The sequence below is a fragment of the Indicator indicator genome, chromosome 7 (genome assembly GCF_027791375.1).
Source record: "Indicator indicator isolate 239-I01 chromosome 7, UM_Iind_1.1, whole genome shotgun sequence".
Taxonomy (NCBI): domain Eukaryota; kingdom Metazoa; phylum Chordata; class Aves; order Piciformes; family Indicatoridae; genus Indicator; species Indicator indicator.
This window is the reverse complement of record NC_072016.1, coordinates 18270104-18289028: the sequence shown is the minus strand read 5'-3', so window position 1 is coordinate 18289028 and position 18925 is coordinate 18270104. Positions and strand designations below refer to the sequence as shown.

General features: G+C 45.7%; 1 protein-coding gene across 1 annotated transcript in view; it reads left to right on the top strand.

The window, feature by feature from the left end:
- GBF1 (golgi brefeldin A resistant guanine nucleotide exchange factor 1) overlaps positions 1-14464 on the top strand; it is a 98599-nt gene extending 84135 nt beyond the window's left edge. Inside the window, exons 22-39 of the mRNA XM_054382601.1 lie at positions 486-579; positions 3350-3526; positions 4029-4093; positions 4195-4318; positions 4902-4973; positions 6268-6362; positions 6822-6975; positions 7178-7400; positions 8963-9126; positions 9437-9683; positions 10069-10256; positions 11216-11366; positions 11819-11949; positions 12133-12234; positions 12833-12946; positions 13266-13443; positions 13623-13760; positions 14086-14464. Coding sequence (XP_054238576.1) covers positions 486-579; positions 3350-3526; positions 4029-4093; positions 4195-4318; positions 4902-4973; positions 6268-6362; positions 6822-6975; positions 7178-7400; positions 8963-9126; positions 9437-9683; positions 10069-10256; positions 11216-11366; positions 11819-11949; positions 12133-12234; positions 12833-12946; positions 13266-13443; positions 13623-13760; positions 14086-14372 — 2704 coding nt within the window. The 3' untranslated portion in view covers positions 14373-14464. The remainder of the gene's footprint in view (positions 1-485; positions 580-3349; positions 3527-4028; positions 4094-4194; positions 4319-4901; positions 4974-6267; positions 6363-6821; positions 6976-7177; positions 7401-8962; positions 9127-9436; positions 9684-10068; positions 10257-11215; positions 11367-11818; positions 11950-12132; positions 12235-12832; positions 12947-13265; positions 13444-13622; positions 13761-14085) is intronic.
- The last annotated feature ends 4461 nt before the right edge of the window (positions 14465-18925 follow it).

The window sequence follows — 18925 nt, the reverse complement described above, 5'->3', positions numbered from 1 at the left end:
TTTTTCTCTCCCAGATGATCAGTGTTCAAAAACCTTGCTGTCTGTGAGAAGCTGTTTTGGAGTGATCTTTGGTCACGCTTAGTTTGGACCAAATGATACCTTGAGCAAACTTCTGAAGCTCTGTTAATGTACTGCTATAGCCATGATCTCTTGGAAACTACACTGGCAGTGCTGCTGCCAATCTCAGCCACTCTTTTATGTCAAGACAGGAGATTAGGTATATTGGCTCAGGTGCAAGTAGTCTGTCTGTTTGGACTCGCTTCTTAAAAGTGATCCTTGCATCAGCACAGACAAATATCAGGATCTATGGATGAAGATTAAGATTATTTGAGGGATAATAGTAGATTTCTATACATCAGCATTCATTGCAAGTGGGTGGAAAGGAAGATCTAAAGTCAACAGAGAGGATGTCTGATTTGCTGTCCTTTAGACAGATTTTTCTGTGCTGACTTATTACAGTATTTTCTTTCTTCTTCCTTCCCCAGGAAGTGTGCCATGATTTCTGCTCACTATGGCCTTAGTGATGTGTTTGACAATCTCATAATTTCTCTCTGCAAGTTTACAGCCCTCAGCAGTGAGGTAAGTTTGCAAGGAGGGAGAAGCAGCATGCCTTGTAGGATATCAGAACTCTTTTTCTCTTTTAAGCACTAATAATATGCTTATTCTAGCTATTACAGTGTCTGTAGATGTTTATCAGCTTAGTTTTCTGGAGGAGGTAATGAAAAATGTGTTGTGAAGCAGGACTTCCATAGGACAGGTCAGATATGAAAATTTCCTCCTGCTCACTCACAAGTGGCAGTTTGTACAGAGCAGAATGCCATTATGTAGAAGAGTTTATTCCATCTACTTGATCTGAGGAGACTTAGATCTCCCTATGACGACGACAGTGATCATCTATGATCCCAAGTAAGTTTATGCATTTCAGCTGTTGAATATTTAGTTCCAGGGGTTATGTGGTACCAAGATGGGCTGCTTTGTGAGCTGTTCTTCCAAAGCATAGGGGCTGTGCGTCCACTCAGCATAGAAGAGTTAGAAAAACAAATGCTTTGAATTATCGATTGGTATGTGGAGTATGGTAATAAGGTAAGCTCTTAGCCCCACTTTTTGCAAACCCTAAAGACTAGTTGCATGATTGTACTGTGAGAATGAATTCAAGGTATGGAGGTTAGTGTAAGCTTTTCTTTGCCCAAATCTGTGTGTGTGTGACAGCATCAGCCTGTTTTTTCCCAGAGTGTTTGATAGAAAGTGTGGCAAACAATACTTTGTGCTAAATAGAAGGTGACAACAACCCCTTTAAAGGGTTAGAACTCACAAGGAATCTAATAACATTGCTCTAAGAACACAAGACCCACAGTCAGCAGAATAGAATTGCTATACATACCAAAAGAGGAAACAAGATCATTCAGGACTGAAAACTTGGGAGTAAAAAGACCAAGACAGGTGATTTTTTTTTTTTCCAATCCCTTGAAGGGATAGAAGAAAGGGAATAGTCCTGCAAATTAATGGGATTAGGCTGCACCCAGTTTGAACTGGGTGTTTTTTGTCATTTGCATTCTGGCATTTGGTGACAGAAAAACATACTAGACTGACTATTAAAAGACAAAAATATCTGAAACAGTGAGGTTGCTTTAGATTTCCTCTTCCTTTACAGCTCACAACAGTAGAGATGAAATACTTGACCCTCTTCAGGCATACCAGACCTTGAGACTACCAATAGATAACACAAGCAGAGGAATGTCTGCCATGAAACAACTGTTTGACATAGATTTACATAGTACAAGTAACTAGACTAAGCCCTCAGAGGCACCAGCTATTGCCAGCTGCCTCTCATCTAGTTATGAGAGTGGAATCTGGAACAGTCTGAGGTCTCTGTAAGTTAAGCAAGCATGTCTTTAAGTGATGATGTAAAATCAGGGACTTCTGGATTTGTGAAGGGCTGTGAGTTCTTATCTTTGGCCAGATTCCAAGTACATCAATTACTTTCTGCTGTCATAAATTCCTGTGAGCCTTGGAGACAGTAGTGGAATACGACAACTGAACAAATATTTGAAAGACTAGTCTGGTGAAAAGGGAGAAGGAGGGCTGTCTTCAGGGGCTGAGGAGACAAAACAAAGAACAACTGTTAGAAAGCAAGGGAAGAACATCAAAGTGTCATTTAGCTGCTAGTCACTTCCCAGGTCAGATCATCCTAATGATCAGGCATCCTCTCCAAGCACTGCAGCTGTTATGCATGGCTGCCTTGGTTGAAAGAAGAGAAAGGGAAGGGACTCATACTGACTCAGTAGTAGCAACAGAACCCCTGTATGTTTTAATTTAGAAGTTGTGGCTTGTTTTCACAGTGTAAAACCAGGCATATTGCCTTTTGTGCTCTCAGTCTTTCACGTATTCGTGTGGTTTTCCCATAGCAACAATGGCAGAAACAAAGTGGTTGTCACATTTCTGCCAGGCTTCCAGACTGGCCCTTCTAATAGAGTTCACCTCTAGATCAAAGACTGATTTTGATAATAGTTTTGCCAGCAGTCTGGCTGAAGCAAGAGGTAGGTTTTTCTGAACTTCAGGTCTGAGATTGGAAGAGCCACATTTTCAGTCCATCTTATCACCCATCTTTCTCTCTCCTTCCATGATGAAGGAGTGAGTATGGATTTTGTCCACATAAGCAAGAGAATGGCAACGCCCACCTCTTGTCAAAGGAGCATTGTAGTGATCTTAAGTAACTGCAGAAGAGTTAAGCATGTTGGGAGTGTGTGATAGTGCTTGTGGAGTTTTTTCTTGTTTTGGTAGCATGTACTTGGTTTAAATAGGCTTAGCACACTTTTTGTGTTTTGAAAAGCTGTGAGTGCCTTGAACAGATTATAAGGAATTGTTATCCAGCAGCTATTGGCAGAGACCTCATGTCAGGGTTCTTCACTCTTACCTTGAATCTCGCTGTTAAGTAGTGTGGTAGGTGTGGCTTTGCAAATCAGTAATGCTTTTGTCCATAGTTTTCTTCTTTAACAATGGAGTGGAGTAACTGCTGCTTCCAGAGGAGAGGTGTTGTAGAAAGCTTTGATCCTGGAATGAATTTCTACAGCAGAATAAATCAGTGCTAGTGAGTTTTCAGTAAGCACTTCCAAAATGCTCTATATTGTTGGAGATCTTATGTCTAGGTGGTTCAGTGATTTGGCTTGTATAGGGTAAGCTGTCTTGTCCTTGTTTTTGTGCAGAGTGAATACGAGCTGAGGAGGTGCCTAAGCATTGTATACAGGATTGTTGTCTTTCCTGTAACCAGTTCTGAACAGTCTGCCCTAATTTGTGTTGAAAAGAAAACATCTCTTGCTGACCGATTGCCACTCCTTCTTCTTTCCTGCAGTCTATTGAGAACTTGCCCACTGTTTTTGGAAGTAATCCCAAGGCCCATATTGCAGCAAAGACTGTGTTTCACTTGGCCCATCGCCATGGGGACATTCTGCGGGAGGGCTGGAAAAACATCATGGAGGCCATGCTACAGCTTTTCCGAGCAGAGCTGCTGCCCAAGGCCATGGTGGAGGTAATAACAGCCAGCTCCTGGGCAACTGAAGAGCTGGGGAGGGGGAAGCTGTTTTTCATAGAACCAGTTCAAAGAGGAGGAGAGCTCTCTTGCAAAGGCCTGACTGATAAAGTCTGTGCAGAGCTGGAAGGGCTTAAAGGGTGTAGCTTTTGAGTTATGTGCCAGTACCAGCCTCTTTGGTATAATTTCATATATGTATTTTTCTTTTTTTTTTTTAATTTTACTTTTTGTTGGATTTAAGAAATTCCAGCATGCATCTTATTCAAACAGATTTTTCATATTGTGCAGAAGAGGGAAATACTTACAGGCATGAAGTGTTAGAGCATTGGTATTGCCAGATGGGTGTGATGTTTTTCTGAAGGGGTGAAGGGCTGAAGAGCTCAGGTTTGCAGCTGGCACATGGGTGGCTGGATGTAGTGTTTCATCACTATGTGAAACTTACAGGGCTGGCAGGGGAAGGCTACAAAGCAGACCATATAACATGTTCTGGTCTCTCTTCCAGGTCGAAGACTTTGTGGATCCTAACGGCAAAATCTATCTGCAACGTGAGGAGACGCCATCTAACCGGTGAGTGGCATTGATGGCCCAGACAGTTCTTATTCTACCAGAGCTGGAGAATAATATAATTTCTTGTTTTCTGACTGATGCTGGCATCTTCTGATTTGCAGTGGTGAATCTACAGTGCTGAGTTTTGTTAGTTGGCTTACCCTGAGTGGGACAGAGCAATCTGGTATGAGAGGGCCATCTACAGAGACACAGGAGGCAAAGCGAGCAGCTCTGGAATGCATAAAGGTAACATATTGGGCTGAAAAAGAACCTGCTTTTGTTCCTGTGGACAAAAGGCAGCAGCAGCATAAATAAATATTCATGTTTCTAGGCAGTGTTGCAGGGTCCAGAGGAACTTGGGAATTGTAAGAAACTGCAGAAGAGTGTATCTGTATTGACAGCTAAAGGGTCTTACGTTGCTGTATGCACAAATGTAGCCACACGAGAGCAAGAATGATTCCCACAAGAGGCTGTAATCTGCCCTTGGCATCGCAGTCCTATAATTGAAGACAAATTAATGAATTCTCAAATGAGTAATCTTGTCCAAAACAATGTTGAGGTGTGTGATGCCAACAAAATCTGCATCTGGGGTTTGAGTAGTGTGTGGACAGAGCAGTTACCTGTTAAAATCTGTCTAACACAGGTCATGTATGTTAGAAGTAAGCGATGTTAAAGGAGTGAACTAGCTGGCAGGAGTTTTCTTCCAGGTAATTGTGTGGAAGCCCTTATTTGTGTCTTTCCTGGGAACAAGCTATGTTTCAGGAGGATCTGTTTGTATGCCTTTCCCATTCCCCCCCACACACACACTTCTCTTTTCTCTCTTGTGCAGCAATGTGATCCTGAGAAGTTGATCACAGAAAGCAAATTCCTCCAACTTGAATCTCTCCAGGAGCTCATGAAGGTGAGAGATAGTGCACAAGGAATTGGACTGGTGTTGAAACAAGTATGCTATCATGCATATGTGCTGCATATTTGCCTAGCTTCTCTGTCCCCTGAAAAGGTCCTGGACCTGTTTAGGATATGAAATCAGTCATTAGGTCAGCTGTTCACGTGTAACTTCTGTGCTGGCAGCCACAACTGCTTTAGTGGCAGAGGAAGACATAAAATTATGTAATGCATTTTAAAAGCCTTGAGCAGGTCATGGTGTTTGAAAATATATATAACTCTGTGTAGGATCTTAAGCTTATGATTTTTCATCTTCTCTAGTATGCTGTGTGCCTGACAAACACATTCTAAAAGGCCACTTTAGAAGCAAGAGCTGTACAGAAGTAATTGACTGTGTGCCCCTAGGTAATGGGGTACCTAGCTGTGGGAGACGTAGTAAGACTGGACTTACTAACCTTTTGACTAAAGAAACTCATCTCCCTCAGTTCTTGTAGTGGCTTCTCAGGCTAGTGTGGAAAGAATCTGGCTGCTGCTCACTACTTCCAAAAGCAAATACAGTAGTGCAACCCTTACAGTGATGCTCTATGAGCTGGCAGTGTGTGTGCTGCCTAATTCAATGGCTCCTTAAGGTGTTAGTGCCTTTACCTTCAGGCTGATGGAATTGCAGTTCACTGGCTTCATCAAGAGGGTACATGACGCTATTGAGACTTGTGCTGAAAAAAAGGAAAGGTTTATTTATCAAGGCTTATTGCAGAGGTTCAGAAATACTGAGTTTTAAAATAAAGATAAGTGAGTAAACCCCAAAGAACAGTACTTAAAACAGCTGAAGCACAACTTGCTGTTTGGATCACACAAAGACTGCTATGTTGTTGGCCCACATGCAGAAGCAGATCCAAGGAAATATTTTGCTCTTACGCCTATTATGTCAGGCATTCTCCCTTCAGTTGCAAGCTGATGGCTTAATACAATTAGTTCCAGTACTTATAGTCATTCCTAAGTATGTCTTGTCTTTTCTGTGCTTCCCATTCTTGGCAAGAAGCTGCTGGCTTTCAGAATTCTTTTCCACCTGAGAGACTTCATCAGAGTTTAACATCTTTTAAGTTCCTACTGTATCTTGCATAATTAAAAAATACGTCATTTTCCACATATTTAACTTGACCTCTATCCAGTGCATTTTTGTAGACTATGCATGACCTGACCAGACAGGAAAGGGCAACTTTGCCTAGACTCAAAGCATTCTGTTGGTCCTCAGTTGTTGGTCCCTCAGTTTTGGGGACTCATGATTCACAAACGTTTCCTGGCTTTTCTAGGCTCTAATCTCTGTGACTCCTGATGAAGATACATATGATGAAGAGGATGCTGCCTTCTGCTTGGAGATGCTTCTGAGGATTGTGCTAGAGAACAGGTATGACCTTGAAATACATCTAGACTCACTGTAAATGTCCCTGCTTTGCTGAAGCTGCTGCCTGGGTCCAGGGAATGACTTCTGTATGTGTTTGATTTGCCAGCTGAAGCAGCATGTGTAATTTCAGGGCTTAGCAGTTCTAGTCTAGCATGTGCAAACAGAGGGGCCGTTCACCCATGAATTATTGCTTGGTACCCTGAGATTTGGAGAACATAAACTTATAAACTCTGGAGGGGAGATTGCCTGATCCAGAATCCTACCTGATTGCTTTGCAAGTAATGAAGTAAATCAGAAATTCAGCAGCTTTGTTGTCTCTGTGTCTGTTCTCCGGTCTCCCATGTGGAGTGTTTCATAGAAATGAGGAAATACTGGGTTGTTTGGAGTTCTGGGAGAAGTAGCTGGGTTCCTCTTGTTTCATCTGCTTTCATCTTACCTTTCCCTCATCCTTGTTGTGTCTAGGGACCGCGTGACCTGTGTCTGGCAAACTGTCAGAGACCACCTCTATCATCTTTGTGTCCATGCAGTGGAGTTCTGCTTCTTGGTGGAGAGGGCAGTGGTGGGGCTGTTGAGACTGGCAATTCGGCTCCTTCGTCGGGAAGAAATCAGTGTGCAGGTAAGAAATTTCTGAAAGTCAGTTACTGGGGTTTTGTGGCTACACCTGGCAACACAGAATACCAATTGCTGTTGGATGGACCAACGCTGTTCCAGGTAACAACAAAACAGCAGTTGTAAGTAGCTCTAAAAGGAGGGGGACTTTGCTGGGGAGTGGAGTGTAAATGATAGGATCTGTTTTTCTTACCTCCTTCTCTGTCTAGGTTCTCCTCTCATTGCGTATCCTGCTCATGATGAAGCCAAATGTGCTGTCCAGAGTTAGTCACGAGGTTGCCTATGGCCTTCATGAACTCCTGAAGACCAATGCTGCCAACATTCACTCTGGGGATGACTGGTACACGCTCTTCACCCTCCTGGAGTGTATTGGGTCTGGGGTGAAGCCACCTGCAGCCCTGCAGGTTACAGCAAGGACAGATAATGACACAGGTAAGACAGTCCAGCTTTTGCTAGGAAATCTGATGCCTGCCTGCCAGATAAGCAGCTGCTTTCTCAAGCTTTTCAATTAGCAAAGGGGACTGCAAGAAAACAAAGCTGATACTAAACTACATTAGTGAGATTAAAGACCAGCACCTGCTGTTCAGTCCTACGCCATGGTCTGTCCCTGTCTCTACTCTGCCATCTCTTCCTACTTTGTGAGCAGCAGTCCAGGTGCTAGTCCCTGGGGAAGCAGTGGGAGGAAAACGGATATCAGTTGTGGCAGCTGTAGACGATCTTTGCTCTACCCAAGGAGCATTTTCTGCTGGTTGTGGTCTGGTGCCTTGGGTAATATAGCCCTAATCTCTCATCTGGGCTTGTAATGTAAACCCAGCTGTTGTTTCTGTCATACTTCTGTCTTTTGTGGGACTGACTCCTTTCTGTCCCCATTTTAAGGATCTCATAAAGTGAGTTGTTCTTCAAAATTTTATTTCCAAATCCATTTGTGTTCAGAGTGTCTGACCCATTCCCAGAAGACCAATACCCTATTTCCCTTTTCTCTTGACTGTGCTAGAAAGTTGGTCTTTTCAACCAACTTTGTTTCTCTTTAGCCAGCTGGCAGTGTATTTGAGGCTGACAGCTTCAGACTTTCAAAGCAAGAATCAAGAGAAGACTTTTCTAGAAGCCTTCATTTTTCTTCTTTGCTTTTCTAGACTTCCTTGCTAGCTCCTAATACTTTGTGCAGAAACTTGATTTTGCAAACACTTATGGCCTTTATCTTTTGGGCTATCTTCTTTTTTTTTTAACTGCTTTTTTCTTTGTTGATTGGGCAAACTACTTGACTGTGGCACCTTGCACATCAGAGCATTAGCTCCTTTACTTTTTCCTGAAATGTTTGGTGTACTGTGTTAATAGCAATCCTATCTCTCTGCTAGTGAGTTTCTAGATAATGTTGAGTGATGGAGAGAATTAATTTCTGCTTCTAAATAACATTATATTGGTAGCTTAAATTTGGCCCTTGCAGAGATTTCTGTGCTGGGGGCACATCAAACTTAAAGCTATCCTAAAGGTCAGAGAAAGTAGATCTGACAGGTGTGGATTATGCTGATGTAGACTGCTGAGAAGATTCGACCAGTATTAGTGTGGAGCTGAGTGAACCCAGAGGCGCTATGTGATTCATGTCACTCTGTGTTGTGCTTTTGGAGTTGTCTTGTCTGAATGTAGCACCTCCAGTAGATCTTACGGTGTGTGGTGCATCCAATTCTTCCAGAGGGTCAAAGCATTGGACTTCTTGCTTTTTTTTAAATTCATCCACAGTCAGGCTGACAAGTGACATAGCAAAGGATGGAAAGCCCTTTGCCTTTGAAAGGGAAATCCAAACATACCCACAGAGCAGAAATAGTGCAGAGACCTGTGTTTCCTTCTGTCTCCTGCCATGCTCCCCCCAGTTTCTTCCAGTTCACACTGGTGGTGTGCTGATCTGACTAATCTGGATTGCTGCTCCCTTATCCACAACTACTCTTCCAAGTTCTTGATTTGGCTTTGATCTAAAACCTATGCCTTTTGTCTTGAAGGTGCTCAGTCAGACAGCGAGGTCTCGTCCTCCTATCATCCAAGTGACATGAGCCTGGACCGTGGTTATACTTCTGATTCAGAGGTCTACACAGACCATGGGAAGCCAGCCAAGATGCATCGCTCAGTGACAGATGTGGATGTCATGAACAGTGGCTGGCTAGTGGTGAGTAGCCAATGAGCTTCTGGTGCCTGACGAAGGTTGATCCTAGCATGATTGTGGGCAGAGTGTGTGTAGTAGGGAGAGAAAGGATATGACAGTAGAAAAGAGAGCTAAGATGAACTGACAGTGTAAAGAGAGGATGGGGAGGAGATGCAGATGCAGAGGAAGCCTGGAGGCAAATGAGGAAGAAAGGGAAATGGATCCTAGAGAAACTTTATCTCTTGGCTTCAGAAGAAATGCCCTTCCAGCCATGTGCATGAGGTGCTGCTTGTTATGTTACCCTCTCCTGCTATCCTCTTGCTGTGCTTTGCAGGTGGGTAAAGATGACATCGACACCTCCAGATCTACTGCTGTGGTCAGCCGTCTGGGGCCATCTCCTCTTGTCAACCAGTACAGCCTGACTGTGGGGCTGGATTTGGGCCCACATGACACAAAGTCTCTCATGAAGTGTGTAGAGTCCCTGTCCTTCATTGTACGAGATGCTGCCCATGTTACACCAGAAAACTTTGAGCTCTGTGTCAAAACCATCCGCATCTTTGTGGAGGCGAGCTTGAATGGGGGTAAGGTGGACCTTGGTTTGACAGTCAAGATTGCGTTCGGACTAGCCAGTCAGCAAGAAGTGTGAAATATGTTGTCAGAAAATGGGACTCTAACCCCAAGAAAATGGTCTGTTGTGAGAAAATGTTGTGGCTCCTGCTGGCAGCAGGGACCTTACTCTTATCCCTCTCTCTGGGATGGAGGGGAGGTCTGGAGCTGATCTGAAGATACCAGTATCAGCTGTTGCTGAAGGCTGTTCCTGAGGGATGCTGGGTACCTGTAGAAGCAGGTAGCTCTCATTTCATAGGACATGGCACTCCGCTTGGGATGTCAAAAGGTGTGTGTTGAAAGGCAGAAGATTTTGTGATGGACTGTGTAGATGGTATGTTGCTGCCTCTTGCTTTCTAGGCTACAAGTCCCAGGAGAAGAGGGGGAAGAGCCACAGGTATGACAGTAAATCTAGTCGGTTAAAAAAAAAGCCAAAAGAGAGCTCCACACGGCGACCACGGGTCTTGAGCCAGCACCAGGCGCACGCACACAGTGATGAGGATGAGGATGAAACCATCCCTGCCAGCTACCACACTGTGTCTTTACAGGTTAGTCAAGACGTAAGTATAGCAAGGATTTCCTCCTCTCATTTCCCATACTCAGCGCCTTGCTAGGGAGTCACTGGAATTCTTCCTGGGTCAAAGTGGGGCTGCATCCTGGGTTAGTGAGCATTAGATAACAGAGGGTGGCGGTGGTGGCAGTGTGTGGTTCTGCAGTGAAAGAGGAAGACTGCAGTTTGGACAGGCAAAAGCAGAATAGCAGTGGAGACTGAAGTCCTCTGAAAAGTGAGGAGGGTGGGATCTGGAGCTGTGAGATACTATAGTGGGTAAGATGGATGTGGATCGAGGTTTGAAAGCATGGGGTTCATGTAGGATTAGTGGGGAATCTGACAGGTCATCTGAGCTTGTGGAGAGAGGAAAGCCCTGTGGGCTGAGGCACTGTGGTTTCAAGTACAGAAGACTGGATGAGGGAGTAATTTCTCTCTCCAGCTGGTACTTAAAAGGTCTGAAGGCACAGGCCTGCTGACTGCCAGGCTGCTGGGCCTCAGTTCAGTAGCAGAGTGGCTAGAATGCTGCCATTTGCTCATACGGAGCTGTTCTGAGGGAGCTTTGCATCTTCCTGCCTTTTTTGTTCTGAAAAAAAGACAAGAAAAAAAAAGTTGCAGAGGTCTGTCCCTGGACAGCACAGCTGAATTAGTGGATTTCTCCATCTGCCTGGGAACGTCAGCGCTTTGTGCAAGGAAAGACTCCATTCTGTCTCCTGGAAGGACTGGGATGCTGTTCCTCAAAACCAGGATTGACAGTGGCTACTGAACCAACACAAATCCTGCTGAAGGTGCCTGGCACTTGACCACTGGGAAAGCATAGCTATCAATGGTTATGCGCATACAAGAAGCAGGCCTGGGTAGCCCTGAGCCTTTCTGCATTGGTTGGGGTGAGAGCAGGCACCAGAGTTGCTTCAGAAATTTAAGTCCTGTGTGTTGCTTAATGTAATGCTTGACTTGCAGCTCCTGGACCTCATGCACACTTTGCACACACGAGCCGCCACCATCTACAGCTCCTGGGCAGAGGAGCAGCGCCACCTAGAGACAGCAGGCAGGAAAATCGAAGCGGATTCCCGAACACTGTGGTCCAACTGCTGGTGTCCCTTGCTACAGGGTAAAGTCAACTCCTTGTGATGACAGTGAGCAGAGACACTTCCAAAATAATGGCAGCACTCAGGAAAGTTGAGGAGCCAAGAGCGAACCACAGAAAGCAGGCAGAGATTGTTTCTAGGGTCTGTAGTAATTGAAAAAGAAGTTGAATTGTGTCTGGAAAAGATATCTTTAGTGTGAATTAGCAGCCAGCTTCCTTCAGGATCTGACATCAGATTCCCTATCTGTGGCCTGGAACAGATGTAAACCTTTATTCCCCCTTTTTTCTCCACCCCCCCTCCTTTTTATTTAATTGCTTTTCCTCCCCCCCCAACCCCCCCTTTTTTTTTTTTTTTTCCTCTCTTCTCTCTCTCCTAAGACTGCATTTGACCTTCAGTAAACTTTTTTGCCCTAGATGGTGGAAGTAGGGATGTGACATGTTCCATGTGGGCTTTGCCCTGAATCCTTCTCTCGCAGGTATTGCTTGGCTGTGTTGTGATGCCCGACGGCAGGTACGGATGCAGGCACTCACTTACTTGCAGCGAGCTCTCCTGGTACATGACCTGCAGGCTCTGGATGCCCTGGAATGGGAGTCCTGCTTCAACAAGGTAACCTCCTAATAGGGCTGGGCATGTAGACAGGAGACCATTGTCATGAAGAGCAAAGCTGTGTGCAGAAGTGGTAGAATGGTGTCCCAGTTCATCACCATCTCATTGAGCAGCTTGTTTACCACAACAGACAAGTATTGGTCATTTTTCAGCTCTGGAATATCAATGTGTCTGATTCATCAGGTGCTGTTTCCTCTGCTAACCAAGCTACTTGAGAATATCAGTCCAGCTGATGTTGGTGGAATGGAAGAAACTAGGATGAGAGCCTCAACACTACTCTCTAAGGTAAGCATGCTTCTGCTGCCTGAAAGATCAGGGGAAACCATGTACCTCAAGAAAAAACAAACTGGTTAGTCCATTAGCTTTTCAGCATCTCTGATGTGGATAGGTGTCAGTTTGCTAGTTTAACTGTCTTCAGTGCTGGGCTTCTGCACCAACTTCTGCTGTTGGGGCATGCCTTCTTTCCAGAATTGTCTCTATGTTCCTGGCCTTTGGAAAAATTGTCAGGAAGAAGTTTGTGACTTTATGAAGAATGGAGAGAGTATTTCACTTGACATAAGTTGAAGACAATCTGTTCTAGTAGTGAAATGAAGCATGTCACAGCTGGTAGTACTGAGAGTACTATCAGTACCTAAGGTAGAGAGTCCGAAAAGAGCTAGAAGACACAGTGATGCAAACTGAAGTGGCCTTATGCAAGGGAGACAAGATCCACTCCTCCACATACACAACTCGGAGGAGTGGAGGCCTCTGGTGTGGTCAGAGTCTGTGCGTGCTCCGGGCCTGCCACAAGGAGGGGCAGTTCCTGGTTTGCAATACTAGGGTGTCAAGCTGCGGGCAGCAGTCCTTATACCACTTGTTGACAGTGGTTGTGGTTTCTTTCTAGGTGTTCCTACAACATCTCTCCCCGCTGCTGTCACTGACCACTTTTGCTGCCCTGTGGCTGACAATCCTGGACTTTATGGACAAATACATGCATGCTGGCTCCAGTGACTTACTGGTAAGGTGCTGAAAGCGATGTTGCAGTGCTTCAAACAACTATTCATTGGTTTTAACCTTAAAAACTTGAAAGGTGATTTGTTGTTGGTTTGGTGTTTTTTTTTTTTTTTTTTTTTTTTTTTTTTTTTTTTTTTTTTGTTTGTTTGTTTGGTTGGTTTTTTTTTTGGTTTTTTTTACCCTTTTAATCCTTGAAAAAAACATTGTATTCCACAGTATCTTCCCTCAGCGTCCATTTCCAGGGCAGCCCATCAGCTGGTTTGAGCTTTTGTTCATTGCTATATGTCCATCCTCTGTGTTCTGAGGAGTATCTCTGATTACAGCTGGAAGCCATCCCAGAGTCTCTGAAGAATATGCTGCTTGTAATGGATACAGCTGGGATATTCCACAGTGCTGACTCCAGGACGGGATATTCGGATCTCTGGGAGATCACCTGGGAGCGGATTGACTGTTTCTTACCCCGGCTGCGGGATGAGCTCTTCAAACAGACAGTCATCCAAGGTACAGAGGGCTTCAAAAAAGAAGTCTTAGACCCAGCACTTCCACCTTGTCCATAGTGCATGGATGCTGATGAAATGATAGACACGTGAGCCTGTGGAAGCTTGGTGTAAGGAGGGCAGAGTGGACAAAAGGAGTCAGCAAACTGATGTGTGGGCTCACTGCTTGTTTTGTTTTCATAGAGCCTGTCCCCAGCATAGCAGTCGAGCAGCAGCATCAGAAATCAATAGTGTCTGCCTTGCCCCCTTCTCCTGTGGTGGATGTGAGACCAGCCACCCACCTGGTTCCTTTGGAGAAGTCCTGTGAAGTGGGTGCCAGTGGTGAGTCCTGTTTTCTTCTTTCTGGAATTGTTTTCCCAGCATGGTGGCATGGATCTATATGATCTACAGTGACCAGGCCTTTGATGTTGTGGGACTGTTCTGCTTCCAAATGTGGCCTTCTTGCTGAGGTTATTGGGGGTGGACAGAAGTTGGAGCAGAATGCCTGTGATGAGCACCTGCTCCTTAAGGCCTTCCATAAAGGTATGTGGAAAGGACAAGTCTGACGAGGCCCCTGAGTTGACCTTCAGATCTACTTAGCTTCTAGCTGAAAGGTGACTTTATAAGGGCCTGTGTACGGATTTATTTTGTCTCTTTCTTTTTCCAGAGTCCGAGAGACCTGCTGCACCTGTCTCACCCATTATCAGCACCTCTGCCCCTCCTTCTTTCCCAGCATCAGCTCCAATAAAGACAAGCCCTGTCACAGACATACCTCCTACAGCAGCACAGCCACCACTCATCCTGCAGCCTCTTGCCTCTCCACTGCAGGTTGGGGTGCCACCTATGACTCTGCCAATCATTCTCAACCCAGCTCTAATTGAAGCCACCTCTCCTGTTCCTCTCTTAGCTACTCAAAGGCCCACTGACCCCATGACAACCTCTGAAGTCAATTAGTTTGAGGGTGTCTGTCTGCTAAGGAAGTTCTGTGGGTGGAGGATGCTGGCCAAATGTTCTCTGGTAGCAGGCATGTTTGGTTTAGAAGATGATGCCAACCTGGGCAGAAGGGCTGCTGCCACAATCTGTCTGGAGCATGTCACATTCTGCTCCCTTCTTTGTGGCAACCACCTAGAAATCCACCTAGAAATCCCTGTCTTCTTGGAGGGGTGCCCAGTTTCACTGACCAGTCTCCTTCCTGCCTTCACAATCTCAGGGGCCAGGCAGTACCTGCAGCCAGCAGCCTGGGACCAAGCTGCCACCAGTTCATCTGGTAAAGAGGGAAAACTCTTTGATGTCACAGTAGAAGGACTGCAGTACAGGACTGCCTCTCAGATTATTCAGTCCAGTCTCTGGACAATTCCCCAGCCATTTCCTAGCTTCCCTGCCCATGCTTCTGGTCGTGCTGCTTCATTTGGATTCTGGGCATGCCTGGGTTCAGCAGGTTGAGAATTTTGTGTAGAAATGTTGATCGCTTACAGCACAGCTCCCAGCTTGCTGCATAGGGCTGCTTGTCTCCTGCAGCCATGTGCTTTCCTTCTGCAGCAAGGATCACAGCAATCTGCATGCCAGATAGGAAGCAGGGGAGCCTGTCAGGGGCAGCCCCACTTTTCTCCCCCCTCCTGTAAAAGTAATTAGGCTTTCTGGTTGGAGGGAGCAAATTCAGAAAGCTCTGCCCAGTCAAGCAGATGAGGAGGAAATGCAGTCTTGTGAACTGAGAGCAGAGCCCCATGGCCATCTCTAAAACACTACTCGGGGAGCCACAACTGCAGGGTGCACAGCAGTGCTCTATTGTCCACCATTTGCTGCATTGACCTCTTGGTGTCCAGCCCCATTCCATAGGAGAACATCCTCTCCAGCTAGAGAAGAGATGTGGGAATCTGTAGCACCTGCTGACAGATGCCCAGCAAGTCTGCTGTGCTTTCTCTTGGAAGCTGTGCAGAGACTGCACCCTTCCGTACCTTCTAGTTGTTGGGATCTTGCCTCCTTCTCTACTGCAGGTGAGGCCCCAGTAGTCATTCTTGTGCTTCTGCCTTGCAGCAAGGATGTCCCACTCTTCCCCTCCTCATGTCCAGAACAGAGCTGGCTGCCTGGCAAGTGCTGCATCTCCATTCTGTGTCCTCTCTTAATTAGTTGGCTAAATTCTCAATAATATCGATCTTGGAAATCCCACTGGTGACTGGGAGGAGCATGGGCAGACTCCAACCCAGTTTATACTGTACTGAGAGGAACCTGCATTTGGGATGAGAGTACAACCAGTGTACATACAGAGTAAATGGCTACAAATCCAATGGACTTTTTACAGTGTAATAAATACATCCTGTAAATGAATGCTGCAGTGTTGTACTCTGTTTCTGTTGTGGTTCTGTGGCTTAGAGCTTTGGGAAGAGTGGAGCTTAGTTGTCAAGGTGCTGTGGACAGCTGCCAGCCCCCTGACTATACCAGGATCCTCCAACAATGTCCTGTCTGCAGGGAGCATGGAGAAACTTGCCTTGACAAATGGTCGCTCCTGTGGAGGCTAGCCATTAAGGGGCTAAGCAGAAATGGTTCCCATCCTGGGCAAAGAGGAACAGTTAACAGCTGGATTGCTCTTGCTTCTGGCAACAGTTCAGTGATGACCAGGACTGAGGACAGAGACTAGGGCTGAGGAGCAGGTGCCAGAACACAGACCTTACTGACAACCTGTCTGACTTCAGAGAAAGGAGCATTTTCTGTCTGATGAGGAAGCAGTCTTCATTTTCCACTGACAGAACTGGGACAGGATGTGAGAGATCCTGGGCTCTTCCAAGGATGCTTGTCATGGATGTGGACAACCAATCACTCTTGATATTTTCTACTTTGTCTTGAGGCAAAGATCCATGCAGTGCCACAGTACCCTTAGAGCTATGTGAGACACCAATGCCTTCCCTATCACAAAGATTCCAAAAAACCCCTTGGTAAGGGGTTTAAAAACCTGAAGTTTGTTTGAGTTACATGAGCAAAGGTCTAAATACTGCTTAATGGAAGAATATTGTGTATACTAAGAAAGTCCCATTAATAAATCCTGGTTTCCTTACTCTAATTTCCACCATTCCTGGAATATTTTCACTGCTGCAGCCCCCTCTTCCTCACCCTCCACTGCTTCCAGAGCATGTCCTTCCAGCCCTTTCATATTTTTGTTCATGCATTTGAATCTTTGTGCTGCCCATGGCCCTTGTGTATCCAGCCTGCCTCCGTCTCATATTTCAGAGCCTTTGCTCATGCTTATAACTCTTTTCTGAGCTGTCTCCAAAATGCTCACTGAAACCTTTAGATAGTTAACTCTTTATAAATCATTGCTCATTTTTCAGGTTACTTAACATCAGCCCTACTGCCATCTGATCCCCAGACAGTCTGAAAATGCTGAAATCAATAGTAATTACAGAGTTTGATTCCTGGTGTTAGCATCACTTTGACTTTTTAGAGTGGTGTCAGCTAATGGCAAAGCCAGGTTTTTTCCCCCTGCCTTCAGATAGTTGTCTGTGGGATGCTGTGTTTTAAGCTGTATGTGCAAACCCAGTTCCTACTAAGAGCATTATATCTTACTTCAGATAATTGTGGTGCAAAGCAAAAGCCACTCGAGGAAACTGCAGGAAGCAGGACTGGAATGGAAAGAATGTTGGCTGGAAAAAGACAGAATTGCAGTTTAAACAGTTTTTAAACAGTTTTCACTAGACTGTAAATAGGAATGGACTGGAAAACCAGAAAAAAAATTCTTTGAACGTTGTTTGGATTTTGCAATAACAACGGTTCATCTGTTACAGAGAAAAAATAACAGGGAAAGCTTTATCAAAAGGAGATCAGAAATAAGTGACAGATAGCAATAAAAATAAGTATCGCCGTACATGCTATTTGTAACAAATTGCATGAAAGACCTCGGCTGTTGGCGAGGAGCGGTGTTCACAACACTAGCCTTCAGGTCTTGTCTCAGCATATTCTTTTTATAGTCTTGGACCTTTCTCCTTTTCATAGGTCTGACTCACTGTTTCCAGAGGAGGCTGGACAGGCATCACCATAGTTTGGATTTACGTACCCCTTCTGTTCCCGTTTTACAGCAGCAATTCCACTGCTAAAACAGACTAGAAGTAAGTATTGAGATTTATCTTGTGTCCATAGGACAGGTTACTATGGAGGCAGTGCTTTCCTTGTGGATGTGAAGCTTCCTAGTGAGAAAAAGTCCTAAAGAAAACTAAGTCCCGGCTGTAAAACATAAATTTGGCACTGAAACTTGTGTAACTGAAGCAATGATGCTTTTAGATTAAACTTTAAACTTGAATCTGTGCATACTTGGAACACTTGATCCATAGGAAGGATGTCTGTGAAGTGTCTTCCAATGGTGAGCTGGCTTGTTTACTCCTAGAAATGCCAGCTGTTGAACTCCTCTGGGAAAATCTGCACTAATTACAGCACCTAAATCATCCTGAAACTGCAGTGCCCCACTCCTTCACCCCATCTGTGCAGAAGGCAGCAGGGCAAGGTTTGTACCACTTGCCCTGTGGCCAGGGAGCAATGTGAGCCCACCAAGGCTGCTGGAGGCAGCAACAGCTGCGCCGTTGGCGTGGTGCCATTTGTTGCATTGCTCTCTGTCCACACAGCCGTGGGGGCTGCTGGGAGAAGGAGGGCCAGCCCTGCTGCCTGCCAGCAGACAGAGAGGGAGGGGTCAGTTTTGGGAGCACAACCAGCTCAGGGGAAAAGTTCTGGAGTGCAACTCCTTCAGCGGAAGTGTGGGAACTAATGTGCTGAACAGCAATATGAGGCCCTGGGTCTGCAAAGAGGCTGCCTGGAGTGTGATAAGATCCTCTGAAACTATAAGTCCCAGTATGCAATATTACTCCCCCAGTTGCATAAACCTGCACCCTGGCCCGGGTTAGGTGGTAAGCAGCTGGAGCTCCTCTCAGTTCCTGATAGGGAAATGGGGCTGCTGTGGCCTTGCCAGGGGCAGTTGCACTTCCTCTTTCCAAGCTTTCCTTGTGAGAAAATGGAAATTTCTTTGGACAGGAGGGTGGATGGATAGCTGCTAAACTTAATTCTAGCGGAGTGTCTGAGAAAGGAGAGGTCAGGCTAACGGGGTCAGGACAGTGCAGGAGGGTGGGTGGTGTCTTGCCATGTGTGAGGCAGGGAAGTGTCACTGGCTGTACAGTGAGAGTGCAAGTTCAGTCACCACTGGGGCAAAAACTGGGCCTTGTCCTCACGAGGGATGACTGAGCCCATGCTAGCCCAATAACCATGAGGAAGAAGAGAGACTGAGCCAGGTCTTCTGTGCCCAGCTGTCACCTGGTGCTGAGATCGTGCCTTTTGGGCCCTACTTGCTGGAGGAGCCCACAGCCTCGTGGACATGGGCACAGGGATGGTGCTGGGGGCAGAGTGAATCATCTGAGTTGAGAGGGGGGAGTGAATCCCCAGAGCCCTGTAAGCCAGCTGCTGCTGTCTACGTTGGCCTTGGTAAAAGCTGCTCCAGGCCGCAGCTCCAAGGAAGGGGATGTTTGCTTCTGGGC